The sequence below is a fragment of the Mugil cephalus genome, chromosome 14, assembly GCF_022458985.1.
Source record: "Mugil cephalus isolate CIBA_MC_2020 chromosome 14, CIBA_Mcephalus_1.1, whole genome shotgun sequence".
Classification (NCBI taxonomy): Eukaryota; Metazoa; Chordata; class Actinopteri; order Mugiliformes; family Mugilidae; genus Mugil; species Mugil cephalus.
Window position 1 is genome coordinate 17,528,670 of NC_061783.1, and position 18,890 is coordinate 17,547,559.

General features: G+C 47.2%; 1 protein-coding gene across 3 annotated transcripts in view; it reads left to right on the top strand.

The window, feature by feature from the left end:
- Positions 1-18,890, top strand: part of LOC125019586 (exostosin-1c) — an 83,810-nt gene that overhangs the window by 565 nt on the left and 64,355 nt on the right. The window contains exons 1-2 of one of the 3 annotated variants that reach the window (XM_047604436.1): positions 4-107; positions 12,134-13,492. In XM_047604436.1, coding sequence (XP_047460392.1) covers positions 12,546-13,492 — 947 coding nt within the window. In that variant the 5' untranslated portion in view covers positions 4-107; positions 12,134-12,545. Of the gene's footprint in view, positions 1-3; positions 108-680; positions 927-12,133; positions 13,493-18,890 lie in introns of those variants that run through there. The other 2 variants (XM_047604438.1, XM_047604435.1) reach the window with 2 other exon arrangements.

Below are 18,890 nucleotides of genomic sequence, written 5' to 3' on the forward strand. Positions count from 1 at the left end.
GGAGAAGTCGGAGCGCAGTGGGGATCGTGCTGGGTGATTTCTGGTGTCTGTAAATGCTTCTGGTCAACAATATGAGGATTCTACCGAGGTCCCCATCAACAAATCCTGTATGTGGCTGTTTCTTCTTCTTATTTCGCTCATATCTGCTCTGGAGGAATACATCACCACTGCAAGACCGTGCTCTTAAATTACAACGAAACGCTTTCATGCTCATTATCTAAAGACTTGTGTGGGGATGGCACATGCTGCGGATGGAAGCAAAAACATAATAGCCGTAAACTACTCGGCGCGTTTTGCCCATCAACCTTAGAGCGGCGCTGGCTGCTGTAGCTCCAGATTGTATTGTCTGCGCGGCGCTCGGCAGCGCACCTTTGTCGCTCGGGCTTGCTCGAACGCTGGGATGGAAATCACAAGTGTTTAACGCAGCCCTCGTGGTCACAGGCGGCAGCGGGGGACCTTTATTACGCCGAATGATGCACGGGAGCAGCAGGGGCGCTTCGGCTCACCCCTGGATTTTCTGAGACTACCAGTCTTTAAATGTGATGGGCTGCCTGAGTGAGTGAGAGGCTGTGGGGATGCGGGGGTCCCTCGCTGAGAGAGGTGCATGCTGGATGATAAAGGAGAAACACGCATATCGAGCAGCGAGGGGGATTTTGGGGAGGGAGCAGGCGGGACACTCTGCCGTGACGTTATTTTTTTAATGGCATGCGAGTGTGTTGCAACTTCATCGCATAATCGGGAGCAGGGGGAGAAGTTGGGTGTTGTTGAGCCTCTATCTGGTGTCACAGGCGGCGAGCAGGACGCTCAACAGTTCAGTGCGCAACCGCTTCGGGGTGACTGAGCAGACCTCTGCGCTCAGAACTGGATAAACCTGCTGCTGCTGCTGCCACCCGCAGCCGCTCAGCCTCAGTATCTTTCTCTGACAGGTAGTGTGACAGCTAGGCTTTCTTTCCCCTTCTTTTTAGACTGTGGTCAAATACAGCAGCTGTGTCAAACTATAACAGATGCATTTTGGGGAAATGGTTAACTGCGAGTGCAGCTGTAGCCTGTTGTTTTTTTTTTTCTCTCTCTTTCTCTCTCTCCTTTCCCCAGCCAGTCCTCCCTCATTAACCATAAATATATCTCTTTGAGGAAAGTCTTCGGCGCAGGTTGAGGTCTCCTGGCAGCCGATCCGCTTCTCCCACCGGGCAGATGGGCTGCGGGTTGCACACTGCTCCGCCACCAGCCTAGAATATTTAATAATGTTGCCACTAGATCGTCTGTCATCCGGTTTCGGCTTGCAAAACAGTTGGCAGCACCAGAATCTGAATCCCTTCAGTGGGTTAGCAAGCTAAAGTGCTTTCCAGGCACATATACAATATGAGATTTTGCCAAACGGACCCACAATATTTAAACCACCGACAGGAGAAATGAACAACATTGATCATCTTATGACAATTCAGTGTTCTGCTGGGAAACTTTTGAACCTGGCATTCTTTCACATGGATGTTACTTAGACCAGACCAGACCAGACCAGACCAGACACTCCCACAAAGCAGCCATCCCCAGGTGGACGCAACCCCACACAAAACCGCCACAGGACACCCTCAGAAGGCCCATGTCCACAGCTGTTTTGGAGACTTACACAATATTAGAAAGGTGGTCATAATGTTATGCCTGATCGGTCCAATGTGACGTCCTCTTAAACAAAACTAATTTCCACTGATCAGCATCTCCCGAGTTGTGGCGATGTCCCGTTTACCTCATTTTACTTCTGCATTTTACATCATAGTTTCACATTGAAAAGAATTTCCTCACAGGTCTGGATTCTCCTTTCATTCAGGATATATTAGCTAATAGCTCAAAGCTGAAAATTACCTGCTTTCACATCCCACTAAGTACTAATGAATCCCAAAGAAGCAAACAAGGCTGCCAGAGTTGTCATTATCAAGGATGTGCAGGGAATAAGAAAAAAAAAAAGACTCTCGGGGGAGGGAGGTTGGATTTTGACGACAAGCTGTACATGGATTCCATCTGATTTATGAAATCACTTCATTGTAACAGCAACCCCCTCGTCTTAATGTGATTTTGCATTCACGGAGGTTCTCGTAATACCCTGCCTGGTGATTAAGAGAAGCTCAAATCTTGTCAAAAGCGTGGCCAAGACGGTGAATAAACACATTCTGGAGACGGTGCAAATGCACGTTAAGGCTTTTGTCTGAGGTTTTCCAGCGTATTAACCCTGGCAGGCCACGTTGTGATCGTGCACTCCGGCTCCGTCCTCGTGCAAATGTGATAAATAGGGGGTGAAGCATTTGAAAACCACGTCTCCCTCACAAAAATCGAGCAATCGGCGCTCCAATGTCAGATGTCGGGGACACTCGGCTAATTGAACCTCTTCTGGAATGTGCCCCTTCTTCCTTATCCCAGGGTCAGATCATATATCTTCCCGGCGTTGTCAAGGTCAGATTGTTTATATGGGCCGAAACGATCCGAGTCCCGCGGCAGGACCGACTCCGGGCCCCCCCTCCCCATGGCTGCAGAGATAAGATGAGTTGCAGTTAAGATGCACGGGGAAGCAGGGACGCTTAATAAGGCAGATGGATTTCGCTACATGCTGCTTCTGCTGCGTGTGTTGTCAGGTGCACAGCCGGGCGCCCTGAACACAGAGCCGTGTGCTGCGCCGTATCACAGTATCTGCATGCTCCGGAGCCGTGTTCTGCTCCCACAACGGTGCCAGCCTCTCCTCCGGTCCCTTTATCTCGGACGGTAAACGTCACTGCCAAATTCACAGAGCGAGCCAGAACCTCCTAATAATTGTTCCTACCCATCTTGCTCATTCCGTTAATTAGCCCTTGTGGCATTGGAGTGCAGCATATTGTTGAGACATAATTAATCAACCGGGCTTGTAATTACGCCGGGTTTGGAATGCGAGCGTGGTCGGGAGTTTGGTTGCCTCGCAGGGCGTTCAGCTTGAGGTAAACATCTTATTAACCGTGTCAGAGTCCTCTCAGCCCACGCAGAGCAAGTGTGGTTTTTTTATGAGGCCGGAGAAGAATGTTGCCGTTATCCATATTATGAAAATGGCTCCATAAAAGAACCAGCGCTTGATTAAGTTTATGGCCATTATGGTTCCGAGGTGGTCGAGCTAATGGAAAAATACTTCAGTAGCTGTGCGGAGATTTTTTTTATTTTTTCAGACCGTAAAAAGCCATTTGTGCAGCACAGACTAAAATGCACGGATGGGCGTGTGTGTGTGTGTGTGTGTGTGTGTGTAGCTGCTATGCATGTGGTGTGTGGGAGTGTAAAGAGCCCCTCAATTTGGAGGGGCAACTAGAAGGTGAAGGGAGGAAATAAGAGGATGGATTATATCCCAAGCCTTTAATGCAGGTATAACACGAGCGAGAGACCGTAGACAGTTTGAATCTACTGGTTCGGATTCCTAGACTGATAGGAGGAAATGTGAGATGGTGGAGGGGATGATCAATGCTTCCTTTGCAACACGCGCGGCTGAAGTGCGCTTAAGCGAGGGCTTAGTGCTCCACTCCTCTTTGTGCGTGTAATAATAACGGGTAAAAGCAGAGGTCCGGTTTACAAGTGAATAATCTTTTTCTTTTTCTAAGTCCCTCTCCACCTTATTGTTCTTTCCCTCCACTCATCTGGAATTTCCTTCATTCTCAGCCTTCGACTATTGATCATGCACTGCATATAATCTAAGGTGTAGCATATTCACCAGGACGATACACTTCCTAATATTGTGTAGGTCTCCCTTGTGCCTCTAAAACAGCTGTTTTTTTTTTGCCTGTGTCAGGCTGTGTCCCGCTGGGGGTGGCTGGCACTGACTGTTTATACTATGGACAAACCCATTGTGATGTCACCCATTGGATTCTGAACCTCATAAATGAAGCCCAAAGTGGGCGCGGTCACTATGATGAATGTGCTTTACTCTGCCCACACTTGGTTACTCCAAATATGGACATTGGAATCGTGACGGATGTAGAGACCTGCCAATCCAGCTCTTCCAACTCTACCAGGCTGCAAACATGTTTAATAATGCTGTAGTTTGGCCTTTTAACACAGGCGTCTATGGGGATTTGCTCCCATTTGGAGCCACCCTCAAGTGGCCACTCGATGAACTGCAGTTTTTTGCCATATGGGCTCCATCGCTCAGACCCGGAGGTTGCCGCCTGGTGTCTGGTCTGGTCTAGGAGGATGGTACATGTCTCAGTAACATCCACACGAATGCCAAAAGTTTCCCAGCAGTGAGCAGTTTCCCGTCAGTAGTCTTAATGTTGTGGCTGTTCGGTAAACTTCCAAATTCAGCTGCAGTGCAGTCAATAAGAAGCCCTGCTCTTCAATGTCTAAAGTCTCCTGCTCCTTTTTCTGCCTTGTTGCTGGGCTTGTTTTGAGTTTTGCAGAAGCTGTTTCATTCAAGGCTCCCGCAGTTCTAACTGACTGCTGGCGCGTTTAGATAATATATTATTATATGTAACTTGACGCCTGTTAGCGGATCGTTATAAAACCGTTAACCCTGTGCAAAGAATGCAGGAGGGGACCGAGTCCTTAAAATACCCCAGTTTCTGCAGAATAAAGTTCTGAAATGAAAAAAAAAAATAAAAAACAGCCCAACACCAATCCTTTAAATGTGAAGAAGTCACTTGGATGAGCGAGGAAACGTATTGTATGTTTCACACTAAAAGCAGCAGTGGGAGTTGTTGGCAGCTCTGCGGTAGCTATATGCATATGTGCATTTTGATCCGTGCTTCACAAATTGCTTTTTACCGTCGACTTAAGCAAAAAAAACAAAAAAACTAGGATAGGAAAGTAGAAAATATGTAGTTGTATATGTATTTTATGTATTGGATATGGCTTCCTGATCTATGTGGCCATAAAGAGCTCCCAAATAAAACCATCTAAAAGGGTAAATGTGACCTTTTATTGGAACCAGCCTCCATTATGTGACACATATCACTATTAAGGGGCCACGCATTATGTAGGTTCAATGTGAGAAGGTCACGAACTTCTGCAACAGCCGAGGGTGCAGCCACGCTCTGGTTCTCGGTCGCGCTGTCACATCTCACGGGCCCATAATGACAGAGTCCACGGTTTAATTTTAGCTCCGCCGAGCCTTTCACCTCGCCGCAAGATTTGTGTTTTCGTTAGAACGCTTTATTTTGCTGAAGTTATACGTCGGCCAGCAAAAACACACATGCCAGATGGGCATTTAAGTATAGCTCGGACGTATGCTCGCTCACACAGCCACGAAAAGTCGCCTCCTGCCACTCAGCACTTGTGCTGAGCAGTCGTCCAGAATTTGTGTCAGTGTACGGTGGACCTCCATCATTCAGGTGGACCGTCTTTATGAGCTAACCGAATCATTTTAGAAGGAATGGAAATCTCATTTTGCCCTGCATTTGGCCCATCCAGTGTCAATTTACAACCTGCACTATGTCTACCCAAATCATTTCAGACATAATAATGTTACCGCTGTTTCTCTTGCAGTGGCAACGACTCCACTAGAACGGCTGTAATGGTGGAGGATTTCATTTTGAGCATTTACAGTGTCAGCCGTGCTCAGCGCCAGCGCCGTGGCCTGAAAACAGCAAATTGAACAAATAAGGGGAAAGCCAATCTGTCACTGAGCGACGGAAATCTCTTTATAAAAAACATCCCATTTGGCGGAGGAGAAAACACAAATTGACAAATGCTGAGTTTCCGGCAGAAGGCCATCATCGGCTACATCCATTTCAGGGCAAGTCGGTCTTCATTTTCTACCGAAGCCTGCGTAACCGCTGCCGAACCCGCCACTGTGTAAGCTAGCGATTCTAGAGGCACACGTGGGATGACAAATTTCCAATTCCATTACACAATGACTTAATAGTGTTGCTCTGTGACAAAATCCAGCATGGAGCAGCAGTGAAGGGACAAGGTCATAGGTCACAAACGTAGCCTTTATCCCCACTGAGCTTGTGGTTGTGTTGAATTCCTGAGTACGTCTTATATTTCTACAGTTTTACAACAAATCCCTTCCTCTCTTGACTTGCAGTGAACATGATTTATGTGCAACTCTTGGCTTAATCCTCGACGGCCCATATTTTTGCTGAATTATGCTCACACGGTCAGACAAAAGAGGCGAGATTTCGCCTTTTTATAGGGATTGTGTCCAGCTGTCATCCATCCGATATTGATCATCGAGTCCCTCTCTACCTCGCCGTTCTCTTCTTTCGTGCCTCTTTAATCTTGGTCACGCTCTCCTTTTGCCTTGTTCTGTGCCATGAACTTCAGACTACTGTACATATTCAACAGGATGTTTTACTTTCAGAATTTAATTACAATCAATACGATGTTAAAAGACCACTTTACCTGGTCCTGGCTCTTGGCTGCTGTTTATTGTTCCACGACTTCCTTGACTGAATACAAAGATGGGCAAACCCTCCTTGACGTCACCCATAGATTTCCAGAGGAGCAACTCTGAAGCACATTCGTAGACTGTATATATATGGACGATGTATTGCCACCTCCTTATGTTGGCTAAACTGATGCTACCTAGTCATTCCCGTCATTGACACTTGAACATGCATCAACATCATATTTAGTACTTAAAATGACACAAACCATCCTTGAAAAAAAAATCTATTAACATGGAGGAGGTGGAGATTATGACCTATGCTGCAGACAGTCACAAGGGGGAGCTCTGCTTGCTTTGCCTTTGAGGAGCAGTTCATCCATCCGTCTCTATTCTGTCTACGAGCGCAATGCAGTGGTCTCGGTTATCGCCGTATTGCGTTTGCCTGACTCGGCCTAATTGTGCTAATTAAAAAATGAGCAAAGAGATATGGCATGAGCAGAGCTGAGGAAGCCAGGTGACACCCAGCTAGCGTCCGGTGGTGGCATCCGCCTGCCATTATTCCCTGAATTATGCATAACTTTAAGCCTTGATATGCAGAAACATTAAAGAATGGCAACTGGACTTGTAGAGTTTCTTGAAGACGTTTCTTCCGAGTAGCTTCTCGGATGTTAAAGCTCAACTCCCCACCAGTCTCACCCCACAGTACGTTTACATGCATGTGAAAAAAACAAATTATTGCCTTAATCTGACTTTAACTAGACAATTTAAGTGCATGTAAACACGGTACTCTGACTAAAATAGGAGCTGTCCTTATCCACTTAACACAGATAAAGTGATTGGAAATCGATTTTCTCCGGCATGTATATATACGCTTAATCTGACTTTAACTGGACAACACACGAACAAAAACATCCACGAAAGCCGGTCGCAGAAGAAGAAGAAACTGAGTCGGTAGAAGAACCACCTGAGGGATAGCGCCATCTTATCTGTACCATAAGTAGCATGAACATTACGTACAAGATTGAAAAGCTATTATCCATCTGATTGTTGTTTGAAATGCCGGTCTGCAGTATGAACAACTCTTGTCTATTATATATTGTGTAATAGCTCAACCGGAAAGTGGGCTGTATTAATCCATTGAAAAGACACATATCGCCACCTAGTGTAGAGGAGGAGGAGGGTTTGTTCCCGTCAGTTATCAGATTTTCTCCGTTGTTGTGTTTTTCGAGCATAGCATAGCATAACTAACCTGTGCATGTAAAAGTACTGACTGAAGAAGCTATCAAGAAACTCTATAAGTCCAGTTGCCTTTCACAGACATTTAAGCTTTGATGTAACTGAAACAAATGTGGTGAAATTGCAAATAAGCTATAGACCAAAACCTGCTTTTAAAACAGGAAATAAAAACACTGTTATTTTTGCTTTAGAGCTGGTCATTCTGACATGGAGGTCTATGGGGGATCGGCAGATGGTCATAGGAGGAGGTGCAGTTTTTGTACGTTTTTTCCTATTTTATACACACAGTATAAAAAGACCTCTCTGTAAGGCTGATATTGACAAGATACATTCTCAAACAGGATGTCTGGATTACATGCACGCTTTGTACCCTCAATCCATTGAGCTTGTGAAGACACGTTCCATCCACCTCCTCTTACCAACAATTAAACTGTTATGCAAAGAAAAGAGGTAATTATGGGATATAATTACAAATAATGACTAAAAATTATCTAATGAAAATAACCAGAGTTAAGATCAGGTCAAATAAGGTGAGAAAAGATCTGCCAGAAAAGTGACTTCATTCGTCCTGCTCTGATAACAAACAGGCCACAACTTTGATATTATTGTGTTTTCCCCTTTTCTACTTGTTTCTCTTTGAGTGCACTCTACCTGAACCCTCCTGGAAGTTTCTCTGCACTCAAGGCAAGCGGGTGATCTAACGACTGCTGGGCGTCTTCCCCGCGTTTGCGGTTATGCGTTTTCCGGCCATCCCGTCCTGAGGCTGATGGTGTCGCGTCAAAGCGAAACCATTCATTCACCTCGGCAGGACAAGGGAGGGAGGAGGACGGGAGAAAATAGTAAGGAGCAAATGATGGAAATGAGCTGAGGCCAGGCGGTGCAGATGGGAAACAAATGGCGAAAGGTGGAATTGTAGAGCTCCGAATCCAGCCCTCACCTTTCCTTGAACCCCGTCCTCCACCTTCAGATCCCTCTATTCAATGAGCCTTGAGGTCTTTTTTTCTTTTTTCCGAGCTAGTCGCCCAACCATAATGATCCATCATTGATCCGTGACAGCGGGACTCTCACCACTTAAAGTCACTTTTGTGTGTGTGTGTGTGTGTGTGTGTGTGTGACTTCTTTTGCAGCTTTGTGGATGTTGTCAGACCCGGTCAGGTCCAAGCACGCCCCAGAATTTCACTGGCTCACATTCATCATTATTGCTTATTGTTAAGGGCCGCATTCAGTCATTGTACGCCTTGTCCTTTGACATAAATGTGCACGCAGGACTAATAAACAGAGCCTTTCACACACCTGAGATGAAAAAGAACGCAGTTCATTATGTAAGTGATGGAGGTTTAATATATTGGAAAATTATTGTCAGGGATTCTGTTCAGGTTGCATTATGTCCTCAATTTCTCAACGCGACTGGCTCCGATAATTTTCCCAGTATTTTAATGTAGGAGTCAAACTGTCAGCTGCTATTATTTGACAAGTTAAATTTAATAAACGTGTCAAGAGAAGGTTTCATTGTGAAAGTTAATTCCCCAGCATCGATCCAACAGCAACAGAGAGACCTCGGGCCACCTAAATCAATGCAAATATCCCCATGGAAAATGTTATTTTTTTGCGAGCAAGAACTGCAAGAAGCCGAGCAAAAGCAATGGCGTCCCGAACGCGAAATGGCTCGGCAGCAGATTAGATAAGGCAACGGAATCCATTCTTCACGCCCGTGATCATTACCATCATTATAATGATACCCTCCATCACTTTTCTATTACACTTTCCTGCCATCACCATCAATTATCCCAACAACCACAAATCAGCAGGACGGAGCCCCGTACACATCTCTCAACGGAGGGAGATTGAGGTCTAATTGTGTGCGCTGGTGGCAGGGGATATAAAGCGGAGAAAAAAAGAAAGAATGAAATAAATAAAGGAAGAAAGGAAAATCAATGCCTTAACTAAAGAAGCAAGTGAATTATTGACGAGGAGCATGTAATGGGATCCCAAGTGTCTCCCAAACTTGGACCGCTCCCTTCTCAGACTTCTGTAGCCAGAAAAAGCAGAAACACGGAAGGTGCCAAAAAAACCACCACGCTAGCATCTCCGCACGCAGGTTCGCTGACCCTGAATAATCTGGGGCTATGCTGGCCGATAGCTGGTGCCACCGGCTTCCACGATTTCCCATAAACGCTGGCACGCCGCATTCACCAAGCATGATTTACTTTTTATCAAGTTTGAACAAATTCGGTGCTTCTGCAGCCTCATTTTGACGAGCTTGCATTTCACAAAAAAGTCAGCAAACAGCCTTTAAAGTTACTCATAAATATTTAATGCGAGGCGCTGAGTGCGAAACTCTGGCTTATCGAATGCTTTGGCGTTGTCGTTACCCCTTTAACAGCCTTCCAGTTTTGCCCTTGCTACGTTTTCCTTCTCCAGTGATATGGAACAGAGACCAGTAATAACCTCGTTTACAGATATGGCATCATAGCGTGCAATGGTATTTTTTTTTTGTTTGTTTTTTTGGAGCGTGGGAATATTCTGGTCAAAGATTTCAACTCGCCTCTTTACGTGGACCTGAAATAAAACAAGGTTAAGAAAAAATGCTCCAAAAAAGTCCGTCGGAATAGGAGGTGAGTTCTTTTTGCGGAAAAAGAACAGTGGTGCATCGATTTCATCTTTTCAAACACTTGTTTGAACAACTTGTTCCGTCCTTTTGTCCCTCCTGAAATCTATCCATTCCAACCAGAGGGGTGCGAAATAAAAAAGATAGTGCTGAAAATTCCCTCAGATCGGGTCGGTGTGTTCAGACTGAGGTGGTTGCACAAGGTATTTTTATTCTGATGGGCTATTATTCCGATTACTAGTGGCATTAGTGTCCAAATTTTGATTAATAAGTGAAAACTCTGATTAATGCATGTTTGCTGGACTGCAGCCAGTGCTATCTAAAATTTGGAGCTCTGTATATTAATAAGAAATATACTGTACATTAATAAATATTTTATGTATTTAACCTTTTAAATTTATGCAATTATAAAAAAGGTTCCGAAAATGTCCCGTGAGTTAGTGTTTTTGCCCATTTTTATTTTATTATTCGCAATTTACTACATGTTATAAGAGTGTAATAACCACCCTGGTGAGGCGCAAGTAAAATTAAACATAATGACACCATATTAGCTGTAAAGCACCACGTCCCAGCTTTCAGAAACCGTTGGAATTTTTCTGAAAATTACGGTAATTGTGCAAAGTGCACCTGCGCAAAAGTGACAGCCGTCAGTCGATTGATCTTCTTGGACTAATCGTTCATTACAGCGATAATAGGCAGACGGGAAAAAAACGTACCATTGTGTATTTGTCACCAGGGAAGTGCACAAATTTTGATTTTTATTCCTCTTGGATGGCTCAGTAACCCTCGAGTTTAATTAACCCTTGAACCAACTCCTCCAGGAAAGCTGAAAGCAGAGAAACAAACACCCCTAGAGGGCCCGATTTCCTTTAAAACATGTAAATTTTCAGTCTCGCACACACGCAGACAGATTAGACTTTTATGTGAGCGGCGGTGGGTGTTTGTCAAGCAGTTCGAGCGCATCGCGCATAACTCCTTATTTCCCCTCTGCCTTGGAGCTTGAAAAATCAGAAGCTACATTGATTACCCACTTCATCAGTGAAGCTGTTTGTTTTGCCAGAACAGAAGGCTAGCATAACTTCTGCTGGAGGAATGTGAATGAGGGGCAGAGATGGGTGGGGGGAGGAGGGGGGGGGGGGGGGGGGGGGGGGGGGGGGGAAACGGCCAGGTGAGACCTGAAAGCTGCCTTTGTGCGGCAGCTGGCAGTAAGAACACTGTCCTTCAGTGTGAGGTGCGTCCTCCGCACACACGTGTACTGTACAATCTGGGGAGTTACGGGAGTGCGTCTGGCACAATTATGAGGCCGAGGAACCGTTACAGGCAACAAAAAGGAGCCTTCAGTCCCCCCCCCCCCACCCCCACCCCGGCTGACGTTTTTCGGAGCCGTTGACCCACCGCGTTTCCAAGCTTCAGAATCGCTTGTTTTCTCCTCCGATGCACCTCGACTGCATCTGGCTAAGTTTAACTGGAGTCTGAGGAGCGGGATTAGCCCCGGTCGGTCGACTGCTCCGGGTTTTTTAGCGCGCCGTCACCCGAGAGTCAGTGCACATCACTGAGAAAGACTCCGTGAGGAGGTGGTTCTGATGTGTGGTTAATCACGGCGGGACGCCCGCTTGAGAGAGTCCTCTTTTCTCAGTCTCTCCTCGTGAGCTCCGGCTGAAGAGGGATTCTGACATCTTAAAAAACCCTCTGCTGCCTATGAAACATTACCCAGCTGCGCTGCTTCACTGCTATTTGATTATATGTGTGCTTGCGTGTATTAAATGTGATGGGGCCCGCAGATTACATGTGTTAACCGAAATGAAAAGTCATCTGCGTGGAAGCCTTACACCCGCTGGGCCGTGAGAGGGCCTTAGTTGCGGCGTCCGTCGAGACACCAACTACTGCCCCGCGTCTCGGCGCTTAGCTGCAGCTCTCCCTGTGTGCTGATGTGTGTTCTTGTTTGTTTACTTCTCCCCCAGGAGGGGCCCTGCAGACAGCAGTCGCGCCAGGCGTCATGAGGCGGCAAGCTTGGCCCGCGAGAGCGGAGAGATCGCCCTTCATCACTCTCAGCCACGCCGGACAGCGGAAGAAATGCACACAGCGGAAGCAGCGGCGCATGCCACAGCGGAGGCAGGCCAACGCGCGCATCTGAGGAGAGTACAGTAACTCGGATTGCGTCATCCTAAATGGCAGAGTGGACCGGGCCACACTCAGAGGCAGTGATGTCCTTGTTAACGCATTGTCCCCCGTTAGAAGCTCCTTGTTAGAAGTCACAAGCCAGTCCCGTAACCCCTGTGAAGCTACGGAGCTGAGGGGCAGAGCAGACGAATAACAGAGGACGATAAAGAGACAGAGAGACAGAGTGGAAAAAAGAGACTGTGACGGGCCCCCATGCAGGCACGTAAGAAGTATGTTTTGCTGGGCTTGTGTGCGTGCTGCTGGCTGGTCCTCTTTTACTGGGGCGGAGGAGTCCAGCTGCGTCTGCTCCGGCTGCTGACACGCCACAGGGGCGAGGTGGTGCGCCCCTGGCCCAACTGGACGGACCGGGCCTTCTTGCCCCGCTACGCCCACCTGGATGAGCTCCAGACGGACCCGGGGACGGCCGAGTCGCCCCGGCAGCGGCGCCAGGCGTGGTCAGCCATCTACAAAGACAGCCGCTGCAGGATGGAGACCTGTTTCGACTTCTCCCGGTGCCGCCGCAGAGGGAGGGAAGGCTTCAGAGTGTACATATACCCGTCGGAGAAAAACGACCGCGTTTCGGAAAGCTACAGGAAGATCCTGACGTCCATAGGCGAGTCGCGGTACTACACGTCCGACCCCCGCGAGGCGTGCCTGTTCGTGCTCGGCATAGACACCTTAGATCGGGACCAGCTGTCAGGACAGTTCGTGCCCAACGTGGACGAGCGCATCCGAGGTTACCCGCTGTGGAATGACGGGCGCAACCACCTGATCTTCAACCTGTATTCGGGCACGTGGCCAAACTACACAGAGGACCTGGGCTTCAACATCGGCCAGGCCATCTTGGCCAAAGCCAGCCTCAACACGGAGCACTTCAGGCCAGGCTTCGACGTCTCCATCCCGCTCTTCTCCAAGGATCACCCCCAGAAGGGCGGGGAGCGGGGCTGGCTGGTGAGGAACACCACGCCGCCGCGGAGGAAGTACCTGCTGATGTTCAAGGGGAAGCGGTACCTGACGGGCATCGGCTCGGACACGAGGAACGCCCTCCACCACATCCACAACGGGAAGGACATCGTGTCGCTGACGACGTGCCGCCACGGCAAGGACTGGGAGAAGCACAAAGACGCCCGCTGCGACCATGACAACCTGGAGTATGAGAGGTAAGGCGCGGGTCACGCGGCCCGCGGGGGGGAGGGGAGCGACGAGGCGTGAGTCACCGTGGCGCTACACGAGCATTTGCCACAGTGTTACCCTTTTAATAGCGCACGCACGGTAGCGATGTTGTGTTTGTCTTCTAATTTGAATTCCGCATGCTGCTTTATTGGTCTTTTAGATGCCACTGATTTTCTACGAGCAGTGTCACTGGCAGCTTTTGTGTCCCACTGGTTATTTTTGTCCCTCTTTTATGGCTGCGCAGTATTGGACCGTTTGAGTTTATGATGTTTGGCAGTTGCCGCCGAGATCAAGGCCGGCGTCTCTGGCAATTCAGATTCAGGTCACTATTTACAGCGATCCTCTCATCCCTATATTAGCGCTATTAAAATGTATTTGTAATGTGCTCAACTCGCATTAGCCGACTTCATTATTCAGAGAGTAAATAGGTCCTACGGTGTGGTGGATGAACAAATTAGAGTTTGTTCCACTTTGCATTGGTGTGTTTAGCGCTGTAAGAAAAGGAAAAAAAAAAACTGTGGCTGCAGCAAAAAATAAATGAATCACAGCTGAAACTACAGCGTGCAATGAACCAAAGATAAGGTCATCACAGAGAATGGCTTTGCGAAATCTCCATTATCTCCAAGAGAAAAAGAAACGCTGTTGGGTTTTGTTTGATTTAAAGGAGAATGTCCATTTGGTTGTTCAATAGAGAATGCCTGTCATTTTCGGTTTAGTCAACACAAAGGGGCGAAAGAGTGGACGAAAGACACTGAGAAATGAGATCCGAGCAAAAAACAGTGATGTATTATTAAAACCAATTACGTTTCGAATACAACATTTGCAAGGGTATGAAAACAGGTTGCACAAAAGGCACGTAACACCACATAATCTATATACGTCTTCTCCTGGTTTGTGTGCTCTATGGGTCGTTTCACTAGCTGGTTTTCAAGTATGAGCGCCATTGTTGAGTTAATAATGAAAAGCTCCAGGAAACACACCCATCGGCCTAATGCATGTTGCAGCAGCTCAGTAAACATGTCTTTTACCCGCAGCGCTTTTGTCTTCCCGGCTTATTAGGGCTCAGGCGGATAAAAATAAACGAACGCACTCGGGAGAGGAGGCTTTTTCGTCACGTCGCTAAAACAGAGGCACGCAAGTTTTGCAGCGTTTCATTTGTCCGATGTGTCGGACAAATGGCGGCGATCGGTTGAAGGAGGACGAATGTGTCATAGTGTGCTAAAAAGTTGAGCCAATTGAGGTGTTCATCCCAGAGATACCAGAGAGGCCCCTCCACATAGGACCCCCACTAATAACACACTCAGAAGTGTCCATTCTCTGATGAGTCACAACTGATTCGGAGGCACAAGAGTGACCTGCCCAGTGTTAGGAATGTCGTTGCCTGATCGGTGTACGTAAGCCATTGTTTGTTAATAACGCGAGGATCAACTCTGCAGCCGCACGGCACGACTTCCCTCTGTCTCGCCAGCGCTTGCTTAACTTACACTTTGCAATAAAAGTCTCTGAGGCCGAAGTGCTGACAGAGCCCCTCATTATAAAGTCTGTGCCTGTCCGTTCGTAGACAGAAACCAGTGGTCTGATCGTGCAGAACAGTCGCGGACAGGAGATGATGGATCTCGGCGGAAGGGAGGAGGGCGAAGGAAGGTGCGAGAATAAGAAGCGGGGAAAAAAAAAATAAGTTAACAAATGGAGAAATATAATTGGAGGCGTTCAGATGTTTTTTTGGGGGGGTTTGCTAATCACTTGTCCAGTGTTGCGCAATTCGTCCTGCTCCGTTTCCAAAGAGTGTTTTTCTGATGCACACACTCTCCTCTCCTGGCTGTGGACTATACCTTAGCCTTGTTTACGTTGGGCCGGGCCACGGTGGGGATGGAGCTGCTTAAAGCTGAATGAATGAGCTCATTTATTCCGCAGTCACCCGGGTGGGCAAGGGGTGTGTGTGTGTGTTTAGGATGGAGAGGATAGTCGGGCGGGGGCGGAGGGGCGGCGGGGCGGTCCCGTGTGGTGTTTTTCTGTAGATTTGGACACACAGAGACGGCGTGAATGAGGGGAGCGCGGTGTGAGAGACAGCTGCCGTTTGTAAGGGCAACACACAAAGCTGGAAGATTTTTTTTTTTTTCGTCTCTCCTCTTTTGTGCGGAGGAAACAGGAGGCTTTTAGCCTCGGAGAGAGAGGTGTGAAGGAGAGACGTGGAGGGAGGGATGGGGGGGAGGGAAGGTGCGGGATCATCTTTTTTTTTTTGCATCCTCCGAATCTCTCTTCGGGGAAGGAAGAGGGGGATTTCTGAGAGGAGAACATGAGAAGCGTGGAATCGGAGCGAACGAAAGTAAAACAACAGGGAAATAAACAAAAGTGGCTGAGCAAGCTTTGGGCCGTGCAGCGACACATCCATCTGTCTGCTGTCGTATTCATCCTACTTCTCCTTTCGTTCTTTTTTTCTTTTTTTCCCTTTTAATTTAAATCAAAAATCCAGCACACTACTAATTATAGTCGACGGAGCGGGCGTGTGTTTTTGTTTTCCGACTGTTGTTCTCCGCGCGGTGCGGGGCGCGAGCTTGTGTGTCACGGTCAATGAGGCTCTTAGAGGGTGGCACCAGGTTAATGAGCGCTTGCATCTGGTACGCCAACGGATTAGCCTTGAGGGACCTGGACAACCAACCACCTGAGCGAGCAACAGACAAAAGGCACAGAGAGGAGAAGGAGGAGGAGGAGGAGGAGGAGGAGGAAGGGTAATGCGCATGGAGAGATCAATACATCATTTTTTTACGCCCAAATAAAGACCTGATAATCCCATCCTCTCTTTTTAAGAGAAGGTAGAATTTGAATAGGGATATAAACGGTAGAGAAGGCCCCTGGGTTAGCATTAACTTTGATGAGTTTTCGCAATTAAGAAACGCTAAAAAGGCCGTATATTTGCGTGACATGTGGTTGACGAGCACTTTGATTTGAGGTTTTTTTTGCACAACGGACCCTTTTTTCAAGGCAAAATCAACCCTTATTTGAGCCTCTGTCTATTAAAATTACATCTTTTCTCAACATCAGTGTCATCTGTTTAAATCATAGGTCTTCAACGGGGGGTTCGGGACCCCTAGGGCGTCCGCGGAGATGCTGCAAGGGGGGGTCGCAAAATCTTTGGTTGATTAGACATCTTTTTTATATATATATATATATATATATTTAATTTTCCTCCACAATTTCCCCCCACAAACTTCTTAAAATATATGAATCCAACATGTTTTAGTAAGGGATAAATGGAACCTTGGAGGGATAAATAGCTTAATATTGAATGCAAAATCATAATAATAGTGTATATTTATAAATAGCACTAGGTGGAGATTAATATAGAACACATTAGTTGCTAGGTAGGGGGGCCCTACTTAATCTCTCCATCAGTTTGGGGGTCGTTGGCCTGAAAACCGTTGAAGACCCCGATCAAACTCCCGATGTCTTGCCACTCAGCAGACGTTTTGCTAACACCTCCTGGAACCTATCTTTTAGGGCTACCAAGACCAGGTTCAGTGGTCCCCACAGTGTAAAACCGTAGTGTCACCAAATCTGGTTAACACTGTTGTCAACATTAGGGCTTTGTGTCAAAATAAAGCTTCCGCCTGGACACGGTTTTACAAGGCTGACTTGACTCACAGCTTAATCCCCGGCGCCGTAATATGACCATCGTCTCTGATTCATCCTGTCAGAGAGCTAACGGCGTATTTTATGGCAGCGGCAGAGGAAAACAGAACACTTAGACTCACGGTAAGAAGTCTGTCTGCACCTGCTTTCATCAAAGCCGTTGCGAACCTCAACTGTGCACTCGCTTCCGTTCGTGATTGGGTTATTTTTTTTCCCCCCCAGTTTTGTCGTTATAAAGCAGACAATTGGATTTCTGCAGAAAGAGACAGGATGCCGGTCACTCTATCCGCCATCTTGGACTTTGGTGAAATTTCCGCAGGCGCAGATTGACATTAAGGACTCTTTAAAAGCAACTGCAGTATCTCGTTCTAGCTATACACCGATTGGCCAGAACAGACACCCCCACCCAAAAGCCATAACACTCCCGGATGGCAGCCGCCACCCCCAGCAGGATGCAGCCTGACACAGACACACAAACAAAACACTTTAGGAGCAACCCAAAAATCATGAAGAACAGCACAAGGTGTTGACCCGGCCTCCAAATTCACCATTTCCCAAATTTATCAAGTGTCCGAGGGATGCACTGGAACAAGCTTGATCCACAGAGGCCGCTCACCTCAACCCGTAGGACCCAAAGACCCACCCCTCCCACTAACAACATCCTGTTGCCAGACACCACAGGACACCCTCAGTAGGCCCATGTCCATTCATATGATGAGGCATCCCTCATCGTGTGGAGCGCAGAAATGGGACCAAAGACAACAATGTGGAAGCAATTTTCAGTAGTTTTTGTTGGACTGCTAAAAAGTCTTATAACGCACTTTCTTCGGCTTAATGAAACAGTGATAGTATCTCCACGGTTGTTAGCAAAGAAACTCTTTTTTTATTTTAAATACCCCATTGTATTGTATTAACACATTTGTACTCTCTAAATGGTAAAATGGTTGGTAAATGCTACCTAGAAATTCCCATTAAACTCTGCCATAGGGAACAAGAAATCTGAAAAGGAACAAATAGCGTCTGGAAATATTCTTTTTTGGGAGGTGGTGAATTGGTGTGTAACTTAGCGTGTGTGTGTGTGTGTGTGTGTGTGTGTGTGCGTGGGTTATAGATGATAGGAGGGGAAACAGAATGAAATAGAAAGGAGACAAGTTGGGAGATAGGACAGCGCGGTACCCAAGGCAAAGAAGTAGCGAGGCAGAAAGGGAAGAAAAGAAAAATGTCATGCGATAAAGATGGTAGAAGAAAGAAAAAAAATGGGGAATAGACCGAGGGATACCGCGGGCGAGTTAAGGAAAAAGGGCAGGAGGGAGGGTGACGGAGCGGGAAGAGAAAGTGGGAATTGGAAGAGAGGGGGATACTTGAAGCAAGCGAGAAGCAGCGCTGCAGCCTAATGGCCTAGTTCCCCCCCCCCTGCTTTAGAGAACTCTCTAAGAAAGGGAAGGGAAACGTGCATTGTACAGTGAATGTAAATGAGCAGGGGTGTGAAAAACAGAAAGGGGCGGAAGAAAGGGAGGGATGTCTCGGACATACAAAATGCGAAACTTTTCTGGGTCCCTTCACGCCCACACTGAGGTGTCTTTGTTGACGGTAGAAGAAGAGGATGAGATTGGAGCGACCGGGAGAATTGCGTAATCGCTGTAAAACTCTTTGTTGGTCTTAGATGACCTTGGTGTGTGTGTGTGTGTGTGTGTGTGTATACGGGCGTGAGCTGGAAACCCAAGGCCTCGAAGAAACTCAAGGTTGTTAAGAGAG